Below are 14,061 nucleotides of genomic sequence, written 5' to 3' on the forward strand. Positions count from 1 at the left end.
CAACGTTTGTTATTTTGATGAACTACATAAAATCACTATAGGGAGAATACTTTAATTAACTAAATCCACAAAATTCTACTCTAATGCCTCATCACTGCACAGGGTGATCCTGGATTCTCCAAGACTATGTCAATACAGCCTTAGCTCTGGCGGGTTCTACCATGTTGGAAAAGCTTTGGTCATGCTCTTAGGAACAGATTAGCTTTGCTTTTCAAGGAGCTAAGTACCAAGGAGGTTCGTGAATTCTTTGGCCATGACCATCAATGCAACAAAGAAAAAGGCATAATTTCGCTCCTGCCTTTATGGCTCCCTTCCACATCCACCCAATGACAGTGGCAGGATGGAGGAAAAGGGCATAAAGGGTACTAAGAATCACACAGTTTTTTAAAAATTCAGTTTTATTTTCATGAAGATCCATATTCTCTCCTGACTCCCTCTATCCCTATTGAAAAAACAAGAAAAATGGTATTCTAAGTACTAACATCTCTGCTCAGTGGCCAATAAGCAGATATACTGCTGGAGGGGCTAAATGATATCAATCAACATCATTGCTGTAAACAACACCAAAAGAAAGAAGTCATACTGTATAGTGAGACAAAAGGCAGACCTTCGTCACTCAGGGAATGAGTGGAAGAGTCAGGATTAGTCCCAGGCTTCTGCTCTGGATTGCCATGCTTGTCCTACAGGATCCTTGCCGGTTATGTGAGAAATCAACATAATGCTGTTCTACGTATGGTCTTTTGCACAATAAATGTCAGATCCCCCCCCCCAAAGTCTGCTAATTGGGAAGTTGTTTATAAGTAGCCTTAGAGAAACTAAAGGAGTTGACAATTAATTTGTATTGTATGCCCCAAAGGCAAAGAGGAACATTAGTTCATAGGACTATTTGGTCATCTCTGATTGGTCATCTCTGTATTTGTAAAAAGCCCACCATTAAAATAACTTCAGTTTATATACCAACATCAGATGAAGAGGATGAAAGGACGGAGAAATTCTTTGAAGAGCTGGATAAGAACCTCCAAATTCCATAAATCCTGATACTTGGTAATTTCAAAGCAAAGTTAGGGAGAAGGTGAGAATGTTGAGTAATATATGGGCAGCATGGTTCAGGAGGGCATCTAGGTGGTACAGTGGATAGATACAGTGCTCGGTCTGGAGTCAGGAAGACTGATCTTCCTGAGTTCAAATCTGGCCTTAGAAGTTTTACTAGCTATGTGACCCTGGGCAAATCACTTAACCCTATTTACCTCAGTTTCCCCATCTGTAAAATGAGGTGGAGAAAGACATGGCAAACCACTCCAATCTTTGCCAAGAAAACCACAAATGGGATCAGAAATAATCAGACATGACTAAAAGGACTTGACTGCACCAGCATGGTTCAAGAAGAAATAGAAGCCAGAGACTTGTACACAGTGGACTCACCTTTATGTTACCTCAACAGAGTCTTCCCTGCTTCTAGGCAACCCTACCTCAGTTGACTCTCTATCTCATTCACCATAGTGGTTCTTCCAGGCCTTTTACATCCTTCCTCAAACCTCCCATGGCTCCCTAGCCCTCTCAGCTAAGAACCCTGCCTCAGTTTAGTGAAAAAAAAAAAAGAGACCACTGTCTAAGACCTCCCTCTTCTCACCTCCTTATATCACATCACTCAGCTGCCTTCTGCCCTTATCTCCTCCTCCACCTTTGTCTCCCATCATGAGATGGCCCTCCTAATCTGCATTATTTAAGAGGGAGGGAATAAGCATTCCTAGAGCACCTACTTTGTGCCAGGCACTGTGCTAGGTGCTTCGCAAATATCTCATTTTATCCTCTCTACAACCCTGGGAGAGCATTCCCATTTTATAGTTGAGGAAACTAAAGCAATGAGGTTCTCAAGTGACTCGCCTTGGGTTACACAGCTAGGAAGTATCTGCGGTTGGATTTGAAGTTGGGTTTTCCTAAGTGCAAGAAGCACAAACAAGGGACTGTATTATGCTCCAATTTACAACACATCAATGGAGATAGTGAACCCAAAGATAACTGGCAGCCACTAGGGGGCTATCCGTAAAGAAGTTTAGTAAGTCCTGTCTGTCCCATCTTCGTCCACCCCTGTCTAGAGGATTCCCCAGACAGCTGAGGATCAGCAGTTAAGGAGCCACTGGCTTAGTACTATTTAGTAATATTGGTGCTTAGTATCATCACTAATTAAGCCATGCAACTGCTATACTGTTTCTATACACACATATAATTTTACTTAAAATGAGGATATGATTATAGTTAATAGAGAAAACCGCTAGAAAATTAAGGTTAGATTTGGGGTAAGAATAGGAATAGTGAAGTTTTGTTTGTTTAAAGACATGGTTAAGGGTTAGTGCTAAGGATTGTGTAATAGGGATGAGAATGTGGATAGTAACTTAAATGAGCTCCCCAGTGATAGCTGTGGAAAGGAAAACTAAAAATAAGAAAAAAGAATCAATCCAGAATAGGCCTCTCAAGAATTAGAAGGACATAACGTTTAGAGGGAAAATTGGTAATGTAGATGTCCTTTGGAGAATTTTAACTGAGGTAACAAAAATGCCAGAGGGAAGCCAATAATATTTTAAATAATAGAGCAGCCACCAAGCCATTCTATCAATCCATCACCATCTGCTTTTCAAGAAGAATGGATTGGAAATTTTAAGAAATGTAAAAATGGGCTAGACTTCCAAAATAATTGATCAGAACTTATCAAGAAGGTGAAGGAAGACTTTAAATGCAACAGTACTCAAATAAATTTTAAGCCTAAAACATCAAATCCAATGGAAGCAGCAGCCTGGCTGCAGAGACTATAGATAATGTTGAAAGGAAAAGTCTTTGGGCTTTTCACCCCAACTAACGAGGCAAAACTCGAGACACTGAATTAAAAGGAGTTTATTATAAATATGTCAGAGTAACAACATGTCCATCACTGGAGGTCAGCAGTTGCTTCAATATGGGGCCAGCTTTTATAGGTAACTTTAAAACAACTCAGATATGTCAACATCAGCAAAAGAGGCTCATTTTATAGTTGGTTCATTTTATAGTATGGCTCCTTGCATCTCAGTTCCTCCCCAAGACAGCAAGACTGTGACAATTCGTAGGTGGGGGTACAAAGGTCACAGGTGGGGGTGACATCTACGAGATAAACATCTAGGGTCTGGGTGACACCTGCCCCAACACTGATTGACAAGCTGAGCTGGGAACAATGAGTCACTGAGGCAACCACAATAGGACTAACCACCCTCCTTGCTGTTTAAGTCTGTTGTGGAGTCGCTTCACCCCATTTGGGGTTTTCTCGGTAAAGATGCTGGAGTGGTTCATCATTTCCTTTTCTAGCTCATTGTACAGGTGAGGAACGTGGAGGCAAACAGTATTAAGTGACTTGCCCAGGGTCTCACAGCTGCTGAGTGTCTGAGGCCAGATTTGAACTCAGGTATTCCTGACTCCAGGCTCAGCACTCTCAGTCAATCACCCTCTTACTTTCAAGAAAATACCTAATGAGACCTCACCCCCATGTTAGATCCCAACACAAAGTCCTGATTTGACATTAATTTACTAAAGTATTGTTTAAATAATATTTAAATAGTATTACATGATAATTGTTAATAATATGATAACTTGATTAAGAGGCAGCTGGATGGCACAGTGGACTTGGAGTCCGAAAGACTTGAGTTCAAATGTGCCCAAAGACAATACTAGGGTGACTGGGCAAGTCACAATGGATCTGCCTTAGTTTCATCATCGGTCAAGTGGGGATAATAATAGAAGCTACCTCCTAGGGTTGTGGTGGGGATAAAATGAGGAAATATGTATAAAACATCAGCAAGGTACCTAAAATTAAAATATATATTATTATATGATAAACATTGTGCAGTAGTTAACAATCAATAATAATTATCATATGCCAATATAAGAGAAATACACACTCAGTGTTGTGGTCTAGAGGTGCTGGGAAACACGAAATTCTAGGGCAAAAGGCAAGGAGTTCTGCCTGGAAAGAAACCCACCCAAGCTTTCTTTCAGTCAGAGACAAGGTTTATTATTGTTTCCTCAAGGGAAGCGGGATGGGTTTTTAGAACCAGCCCATTGGTGACACGTGTATCGACGGACAATCGAGGCCACACTGTTGAGCAATTGACCAGATCTTAGGAATCTGAGCAATATTGGAGGCAAGATGGACCATTTATACAGAAAGACTCTGGGAAGATCTACATGTGATCTAGGAGCGGTTAAGTAGTCTGGGATGACCAGGAGGTAACAGAGAAGGGGTCTAGATGGAATTAAGGGTGGGAAGTTGCCTGGGGCGGTCTGGAGGTAACGGACAATGAAGGGCTGGGCTATGTTAGAGGTAACAGAATTGGAGACTGGGGCAGGATCAAAGCCACAAAGCAAGGACAGTCAAAGGTATTATACAGAACGAGCGTCAGGCAAAGGCCAAGGTCATGAGGGAAGTTCACAGAGCGAGCCAGAGAGAGAGAGAGAGAGAGAGTGTGTGTGTGTGTGTGTGTGTTGGGGCAGTTTCCAGGGCCCATACCCTGTCAACAGAATTGTTATACTATAAATGTGTTAATCATGTTGTAATATACACTAATAAATAATGACGACTGCTTGTCGATTGATGGAATCCTTTGGTTAAACGAATAACCAATGTCTCCAGCCGTTCCCAGTGAGTAATAACTTATTCAGGCTCAGGAGAGGCGAAGATGAAAGAAATAAAGTTTACTAAGAGGACTGCGGTGGCAGGTGCCTCCAGAAACAAAAGTAAGCCTAAAAAGTATGCCCGCTGCGAAGTCCGCCCCTGCCTCCCCATTGGCTGGCCGTACAGGGTGCACAACTTTTAGACACGCCCACTACAGAGTTCCCCTTAACGCGTCTCCCCCCACCCCCCACCCCACTACATACATTGCACGACCATTAAAATGAACCTTGAGTCCTCCGGTTCCGCATGAGCATGCCAAGCAAGACTTAACCTTTACTTAACTGACTTATAGCCTCAAAACGATAAAGACCAGTGGGATGCTCGCTTTGCCCGTTATCTTCCGTGAGACATAACTCCTTCATTATGCCTCCCATTCTGCGGATTGTTATTGGGAATTTATGGAAGCATTTCTCCGTTCTATCTCTCGATTCCCCTTCTTCTGCTGGAAGATAATCTAGTACTAATTTATGTCGGCAGTGCCTTCAATTTGTTTTCCTGCATATGCTGCAAGTCAAAAGACTTCCTGGTCTGCATGGATCGCCTAGCTTTCCTAAGTCAATCAGGCAGTTCTGCGTGAACAGAAGCCTTCAGTTTCGATTTCAGCCTGGCCCCGCCTTCCCGAGCTGGTTCCGGCGCGCGCCCGTTTCCGGTGCCAGGCCCCGGGAGGCGGGGTGGGGCGCTCGGGCAGTCGCTGGGGGTTCCCATCCGGCGAAGCGAGCGAGCTGAGGGGCCCGGCGATGGCCCAGGCTGCCCTCGCCAGCCAGGTCACCAAGGACCTGTGCGCCGCCGGAGGCAGCCTGGAGCTGACGGAGCTGAGCCGGCGGCTCCCGGGCGGCGTCAGCGAGGATGCCCTGGAGAAGTCGCTGTGCAAACTGGCCCCGGGGCGCTTCGTGCTGGGGACGCGCGGGGGGGACGGCCCGGAGAAGCGGGTGCTCGTGGCCGCCACCGGCGCGAGGCTCTGCCCCGCGTACTCTACCGCCTGCGACGGGCTTTGCGGGCAGCTGCACCTCTGCAAGTTTTTCCTCTACGGAAGCTGCAAATTCTCGACGACCGGGTGAGGGTCGGGCCCCGGGGGGCAAGGAGGGGGCGGGGGAGGCCCCCAGGCCCGGGAGTCGCTGTCGCGTCCACAGCTAAGGTTCCCCGGGCACCTTGAGGTTTGCGCGGCTCTTTGCCAGGCTTCGCCCGTGCCTCCCGCGGGGTGAGTGCGCTTGATCCATCCTGTGAGGGGTGACTCGGAAGTAGCTCTGGGGACCTCAGCTCTTGCGGTCCTCACCCGCGCCCCGGAGGCTAGCGCTCTCGTAATCCCCGTTATACAGACGAGGAAACTGAGGCCGAAAGGCCAAGTGACCCGTTCAGAGCCCCACAGCCCAGGCAGGACGTGACCACAAGTCTCCCCGAGTCCGGGTCCTACTCTTGCTCCGTCTAAACTTCCGGCTGCCGCTCTATTCGGCCCTTAGCTGCTGCTTGCGCCTTTTGATCGCTCCAGAGATCGACATCTATTAAGCGTCCCCTCCCATTGGGCACTGCAGACCCAAAACAGAAGTGGACCAGCCCCTCGTCCTCTGCACAGTATCGGGGAGGGGACCGAGGGGAGGCGGGTCTCGGAAGTGAGAAGGGGTGGGGGGAGGGTGTCGGAGGAACGAGGGATGACCCTCGGGGGCGGCCGGCCCCCCCCCCCCCCGTCGCCGCCGCCCCCCTCCCTTGTCTGCCGGTCCTAGGGCCAGTACTTCCGTAATTCTGACCTTTGGGTACATTTAATCGCCCTTAGTGGGAGGAGGTGTGGTGCATTACAAAGGATCCCATCGCTGGCTGCGATTTTCTGAAAAATAAGGCCCTAATTGCACCCACCTCACTTTCAATCTGTGGAACGGAGGGAGTGGGCTGGATGCCCTCCGTGGGCCCTTCCGGCCCGTACTCCTGGAACCCGGTTCTTTCTGTAGAGCCCGGAATGCTTTTGCATAATGCGCTTGCTTGGAGCCAAGCCCACTTGTATGTAGGCATCCACATTTATTATTATTAAAGAGATCTGAATTGCAGTTGGCCAGTAAGGATAGGGGGCATCCGGGAAGAGACCAGGGGCATAAGTGGGAGGGACTGAAGGGAGAAACAGGGGGATCTTCTTGTCAGAGCACCCAAGGCACCACGGTGGGAGTGGGAGCTGGGGCTCCTGGGCCCCTCGGGAAGGAGGGACTGAAGAGCTCTTTGGATCAATCTCTCCCTCGTACCCTCCTCCTCCCACTGCCCCTTGCCAGCAGACCTCACAGGCCTGGATGATGGCTTTCGATCCAGATTGGCCACCTGCTTCTCGGTTTCTGCCTTCCTGTTGGTGTCTTCCTCACCTTCTCTGATGGCCCCAGTACGTGCCTGGTTGTTGGATTGCTCAGGCCTCCCATCTTTGTTTCTGTGGCAGGGTGGCCCATGCCAGGTAGCGGAAGACCCCTCTTCTGAGTCATATTTATCATGGAAGGGAACCTGGATGAGTGGCCTCTCTTTGCAGAATCATGGAAGGGAACCTGGATGAGTGGCCTCTCTTTGCAGCAATATGGTAGCTCTGCTTGCTGGCCGTGTCCCACCACTTGGTTCTTTTTTCCCTCCTTTTTATACAGCGCCTAACACGGTTCTGGCACAGAGTGTGTACTTAATAAATGCTTGTTGATGGGGCAGCTGGTGTCACAGTGGGATAGAGCACTAGCCATAGAGTCAGGCCGACTAGAGTTCAGATGTGGCCTCAGCATAATCCTGAGCAAGTCCCTTAGACCTGATTGCTCCCCCGCCCCCCCCCCCCAAAAAAACCTTGTTAGTTGATCTGGAACATGTGGGATATGCAGTACAGTTTGGGAAACACTGACCTCTCAGATTATGTTCAGCTTTAATGAGTCTGTAATTTATAATTCCAAGGGAATTTCCCCAAATCACAAAGTGGCAGAGTCAGGCCTACAACCCAGGTCTCCTGCTTTCCTTTTCAGTTATCTTTACAACAGGAAATCCAAAAAATGATTTTCCTTAAGCTCAGACCTCACCGAGTTGTGCGTCTGCTCAGTAAACTCCAGCGGCCCCCTATGGTCTGTAGAATAAACCATAAAGTCTTTTTTAACCATGTTCCAGCCTCTCTGTCCAGCATCACTGTTCATTACCGACCTTCCTGTACTCTTTGGTCAGGTCAAATTGGCCTTCTCTATGTTCCTCTTACAAGATACTCCAACTCCTGTTGTAGTGTCTGTCTCCCAAGCCTGAAGTACACCGCCGCCCTCATCTCTGCTTCACAGAATTCCTGGCATCCTTCAAGACACAGCTCGGACACCTTCATCATCCCCTCAACTGCTGGTGCCCTGCCCTCAGACTACCTTATATTTAACTACTTTGCATTCATTTGTATTGACTCTCCATGTTAGTGTGTGCGTATATGTATATATACATGTACACATGCCCAGATGTTTCTGTGTCTATATATGTGTATTCTGTAACTACACATGTATGTATATATACATACATGCACGCATACATGTATGTCCTTCATGTTTCCCTCATTAGAATGTAGGCATTGGCCCCTGGATCCATGATGAGGTTGTTAATAAACAAACTGCTGAGATATTAGTTCACAGGAACTGTTGGACCAATGGGAATCCGGTGTGAGTTGGAAAAATGATCACATTAGAGAAGAATGTAGCTTACAGGTTGACCTTTGGCAGATTCTCCAACATTTCCTGGTCATGGCTGATTTAAAGATCCTTATCCTCTTGGCAGTTGTTTGTGTAGTCTGGGGCAGGGACTCTTAGCAATTTACTTCACAGGATGGTGGCGGGGGTGTGTTTGTGTGGGGGGAAGTCCTTCAAAGCACCATATAAATGAGTTATTCTTACTAGGGGTATTTTGACATTGCTGCTAGCCAAAACCTGCCAAGGCATTGGGCAGAATTTTGTAGATTTAAAAAACTCCTTTCCCTCAAAGAATAAAAGACCTTCCTTTTCTTCTTCTTTTTTTCTCTTTCTCCTTCCTTGTAAAAATGCTGTCTTTTGGCAGACGAGGGCAGTGATAGGGGTGTTTTGAATAAAAAGACACCGTAGAGTTGTCAAAACATAGGTTTTTTTTTATTGTTGTTTGTTGTTGTTGGAAGGGACCTTGAAAGGCTCCCCCTCATTTTTACGGTCTAGAAAAACTGAGGCTGAGAGAAACTATTTGCCCAACATCACACAGATTCCAAGTAGCGGCCTCAGAATATGAATCCTAGTCTTCTGACTCTGTACCGTGACAGGAGAAAGAAATCTGAGAACAATTTAAGATAACCATGGGTTTCCTGTATTTCTGGAAGAGCAATTAGGTATGAATACAAGTTGGCTAGGTTGGTAATTTCTGGAACTCCAGAATTTAAACTTTCTCAGGGCTGTATCAGCTAGGAGTCACATGTCTTGCCAGCATCCCTCTCCATCTAGACTGTATAACACAGTGGTTCTTTTGTGATAAATCTCGTTTTGTCTGTGCTTTGCTGTCCCGATGAGGGGCCCTGATGAGATGATTGGCCTCCTCTAGGGCCAAGACCCCATCTTCTGTCCCTTCTGTGACCTTCCACAATACTGGCTTGGTATATAGCTTTGTATATTATTGTTCTAACCTCCTGTCCCAGTGTCCAGAGGTAACAGCACACTCGGATATGTCGTGACTACATAAGATACTTCTGTCTTGACTTAATAAGTCATGGGAAATACTGGTTTCATGAATTCCACCCCTCCCTCAAAGCACTTTTGGGTTGTACATTGTGTACTCTGTGGGCTGATGTTTAAGAGAGCTGCTACTTGAGTAGATCTATCGTTTACATTGCAGACTGTGCCCAGGAGAAGGGCTTCTGCATTGGGCATAATTTATACCCGCCCAATCGTTCATGACTAACCCTAATAGGATGACCGCAGGAGAGAAGGAATGGGTGGAGGTGGGAAAAGAGAGCAGAAAGAGAAGTGTCCAAGGTAGGCCTTCTGTTTTGTCTTTGCTTTCTTCTACAGGGCAGATGGGGCCGCAGTGCCAGTCATTGGCTCACTTAAAAGTTGCCTATCAGGTACCTTGTCCTGGTCTGGAGAAGATACAGAGATAATTAAGATTTGATCCCAGTTCAGATGGAGCTTAGAATCGAGCAGAGTTCATGCGCATATACAGATATGCAATCACCGTGTTTGCTCGACAAAAGCACTAATGGAGAACAGAGTAAATGCATAAGTGAGGGATAAAATCCTCTGGAGGTTCGGGGGAAGAAACTCTTTCTGAGTGGGGCTCAGGGAAGGTTTCATGGAGGAGGTAGGGTTTGAGCAAGGCTTTGAAGGATAAGTAGGTGTTGGAGGATTAAGGTCTCGGGTACGTGGGATGTGGTTGTGAGCAAAGATACAGACACAGGTTGTATATGAGGGTCTGACAGTGTTCTAGTTTGGCTGGATCCTAGACTGTGTGGAGAGGAGGTGGGGCTGGAAACTGGAGACTGTTCTAGACTGTGAAGGGCCTTAAAGGCCAGACTAAGTAGTTTTGACTTTATTTAGTAGGCAGTGGAGAGACGTTAAAGGGTTGTCAGTAGCAGAGTTCATTGTGTGGCCCACAGGGATCCATCTTGAGTTGAATACCGTGGATGTACAGTGTTAGGGTAAGCTTTGAGGGGAAGTGTGAGAGCATTCGGAGAGGCTGAGTTATTGGTAGCCTGCATCTGTCTGTGTTGCTAAAGTTGGAAGAAAGGTGGGAGGGGGTGGTAGGTTGGAAGGTGGGCAGAAGTGGCCAGTTAGCACCAAGGGTGGCAAATACTGAAGAAGCAGAATTTTATTTTATTTTTTTTATTAAAGAGACAGAATTTTAACCATCCCCAGTGTTCCTGTTAGCATGTTCCTGAGTTGTAATGTTGTAGGCCTGGCAAAGTGTCCTCATAGCCATTTGCTCCTCATTGTAGGCTGCTGTAATTAGTGAATAACCCGGAGGCTATAAATTTAAAATAACCATGCCCTTTTCCTATGGAGTATATGTGGCACTTCCTCTTTAAGGAGTAGCATAAGGCCAAAGGATCTTAGAGTTTGAACTGGAAAGAACTTTAGAGGTCATCTTGCTCAGCCCACTCATTTTACTGATGATGGAACCGAGGCCAGAGAAGGGAAGTGAGCTGTCCAAGGTGATTCAGGTAGTAAGTGACCCAAGTACACAGCCCGAAATCCAGCCCTTTATCCTCTTTGCCTTGATGCTTCTCAGGATAACTTTCTGAGGAAATGTTCCCTCTGTCTTGCCAAGACTAGCTGACTTCATTGTCTGTCTGTTAACTAAGTCTTGATGTGTTCTTGAATCTGAGATGTGCTGGGGATTTTTCCCTCTCCCCAAACTGATTCTCTTCTCTCTTCCCCTCCCCTCTCTCCCCTTCCCTTCCCTCTCCTCCCCTCTCCTCTCCTCTCTTCACAGGAAACAGTGTAAATATAGCCACCACATTGATTCTATGCACAACATGAATGTCTTGAAAAGCTATGGAATTGGGGACCTAAACTTGAACGAATTGAGTCAACTTTTGCTTCAGAATGATTCTACACTCTTGCCAGAGGTGAGTGGCAGATGTCTAGTCCGTTTGTGTGTACCTAGTAGGATTCAGTGTGAACCTCTGTACTGTGATTTAGATTTGCGTTTTTTTGGGGAATGAACCTTCCTTTTTTAACTGTCTATAAAGGTTGCCAAGGAGAGAGGCCTTTGGAGACGAGGAAAATGGAGGACAAGATAGGATTGTATTCCGTTTGGGAGAATGGCCCTTGTGTCAAGGCATGGATATAAATCCAATGAGTCAAGAAAGTTTGTAGGGCAAGATTAGATTCACCAGATATTTTAAGCTGGAGGGGACCTTAGAGATCATCTTGTTCAGGACGCTCATTTAATAGGTGAGGAAACAGAGACTTCACATAGTGAATCACGCACAGTTTTATAGTATGCAAGACAGTTACTCTGTGAGTCAAGGATTGACAGATATGGCCTGAGGGCCAGATCCTGCCGTGCTGCCTAGTTTTGTATAGTCTGCAAGCTACGAATGGTTTTTACATGTAAAAACTGGTAAAAACTCATGGTGAAAAACCATCCTTAGCTCCAGAGCCATATTAAAAGGGCGATGAACCACATTAGGCCTGGGGACCATCATTTGCCAGCCCTTGCTTTAAAGAATAGTGTGTTTCCTTCTTAAGGAGGCATTGCATTTTCTTTATAATGGCACAGGTAGGCCTTGTGGAATATAATCTTTGAGGGCTGAGATTGTTTACACTTTGTCTTTGTACCTCTTGTGCCTGAGTCCACCTAAAACAAAACTGAACAAGTGATCAGGAAATAAAGGGAGGTATTTATTCAGGGTCCAGGAATTGAAGTTCAGGACAACATGCTGCCGTATTCAGACAGGGACGCCTGGGGAGGAAGGTGGAGAAGGGGATTCATATAGGGCATAGTCGCAAAACACAGCAGGGTGCATAGTCTGAATACACAGAACAGCGAAGCTGCAGGAAGCGGGTGTTCGAGGGCTAACAAAAATGAGGTCTCAGAAATGTCTTTATCTCTGTCCAGGAACAGAGGTGATTACAAACTACTGGGGTACATGGGAGTCTTCTTGAGGACAGTTAGAAACTGCTGGTCAGAGCAGGATAGGGCTGCAAGTTTCCCACAGGTTAACACCGAATAGAGTGCTTTGCACATAGTAGGTGTGCAATATATGTTTGTTGAGCTAAGTAGAACTCAGCAGTCCATTGCCCTTTCTACTATGTCATCTTAACTTCCTTGGAATTTATGGTGTTACAAGTAGCAGCACAGAGTTGTTTTATAGTAAAACTTAGGATAATAGGAATCTTTTTCAAGTAATAACTCATTTATATAGCACTTTCAGGCATGCGAAATGCTTTCCTTGAAGCAAAACTGTGAGGTAGGTAGTATAGGTAGTAATATTTTCATTTTGTCGATGAGGAAGCTGATGTTCTGAGAGGCAAAAGACTTACCTGTTCTCATGCAACTAGAAAGTCTGGATTCGAACCTAGGTCTCCTGGCTCCATACCTACCCATAACACGCTGCTTCATATGCATATAATTCCCCCCTCCTCCCACTGCCCAGGACTGTTTGTTTGTTTCCCTTGTTTGTGTGGGATCCCCGAAATTCATTTAATCGCTTTTCTGGATTTTGGCATGAGATTTGGGGGTTGGGGTGGGGACAAGGAAGCAAGAGACAGAACTGTCTTTACGGCTTATTGAGCAATTTTTGGTAGATTCAGCAAGTATTTCTTGACTCCTAACATGTTGCTGGGTCAGCCAGGTGGAGCTGTGGATAGAGTGCTGGGCCTGGAGTCAGAAAGACTCAGCTTCCTGTGTTCAAATCTGGCCTCAGATGCTTATTGGCTGGGTGACCCTGGCCAAGTCACTTAACCCCTGTTTGCCTCAGTTTCCTCATCTGTAAAATGAACTGGAGAAGGAAATGGCAAACCACTCCAGTATCTCTGCCAAGAAAACCCCAAATGGGGCCACAAAGAGTTGGACGGGACTAAACAACCACCACGACCATTTTGCTGGTCCCATAGAGGACAAAGAAGAAATGGGACCCAGTGCTTAAGAAACCCCCAGTCCCACTGGGACAAGGCCTACCTAGGAACAACTTAAAAAACATCATAAAACCTTACATTAATTTAGATGGTGTTTTTACAGGTTGTAGAGTGCTTTCTCCCTATATTACCGTGATTGAAACAATCAGTTTAACAGCACAAGGATATATAAATAATGAAGTTTTAAACTGTCAGTCAGTCAATAAGCATTTATTAAGCTCCTACTATATACCCATCCCTGTGCTAAATGCCTGGGATACAAAAAGAGGCAAAAGACAGTCCCTGCCCTCAAGGAGCTTATAGTCTAGTGGATAATCTGCCGGGGCTTCTTAAGTTTTTTCCACTTGCAGACACTTCAGTGCTTCTTAAACCATGGGTCTTGACCCCATGCATGTAGTGAAGCCCAGGTGTGTGGTATAGACAGTAGCCCTGAAGGGAAGCCGACGGCGTTGCCTGTTGGAAGTGGATGGACTAGCCATTTGTGGGAATCCTCAGACGTGATCTTGGTGAGAAAGCATGAGGGAGGAAGCAGCTGGCTTTGAATGCCAGACTGGAGACTTTGGCATTGATCTAATGGGCTTGAGATAGCCCCTGGAGGCTCTCAAGCGGGAGAGGAACTTGACTTTCAAAGGGCTTGTGAGGAAGATTGTTCTGTCTGTTTTGGGTAGAATGGGTTGAAGCCTGGTGTGAATGCCACACTGCTTTTGATTTGTATTCCTGGTGATTGAGAAGCTCAGTCATACATGCACTTGAAAGCCTCTTTCAATCAGCCCCATGTGCTGCTGACATCCCTGCAGCTGT

At 46.2% G+C, this 14,061-nt stretch overlaps 1 protein-coding gene across 1 annotated transcript in view; it reads left to right on the forward strand.

Annotated features, from left to right (window-relative positions):
• Window positions 1–5,356: 5,356 nt before the first annotated feature.
• PARP12 (poly(ADP-ribose) polymerase family member 12) overlaps window positions 5,357–14,061 on the forward strand; it is a 28,963-nt gene continuing 20,258 nt past the window's right edge. Inside the window, exons 1-2 of the mRNA XM_036759770.1 lie at window positions 5,357–5,750; window positions 11,111–11,246. Coding sequence (XP_036615665.1) covers window positions 5,434–5,750; window positions 11,111–11,246 — 453 coding nt within the window. The 5' untranslated portion in view covers window positions 5,357–5,433. The remainder of the gene's footprint in view (window positions 5,751–11,110; window positions 11,247–14,061) is intronic.

This window comes from Trichosurus vulpecula, chromosome 5 (assembly GCF_011100635.1).
Source record: "Trichosurus vulpecula isolate mTriVul1 chromosome 5, mTriVul1.pri, whole genome shotgun sequence".
Lineage (NCBI taxonomy): Eukaryota > Metazoa > Chordata > Mammalia > Diprotodontia > Phalangeridae > Trichosurus > Trichosurus vulpecula.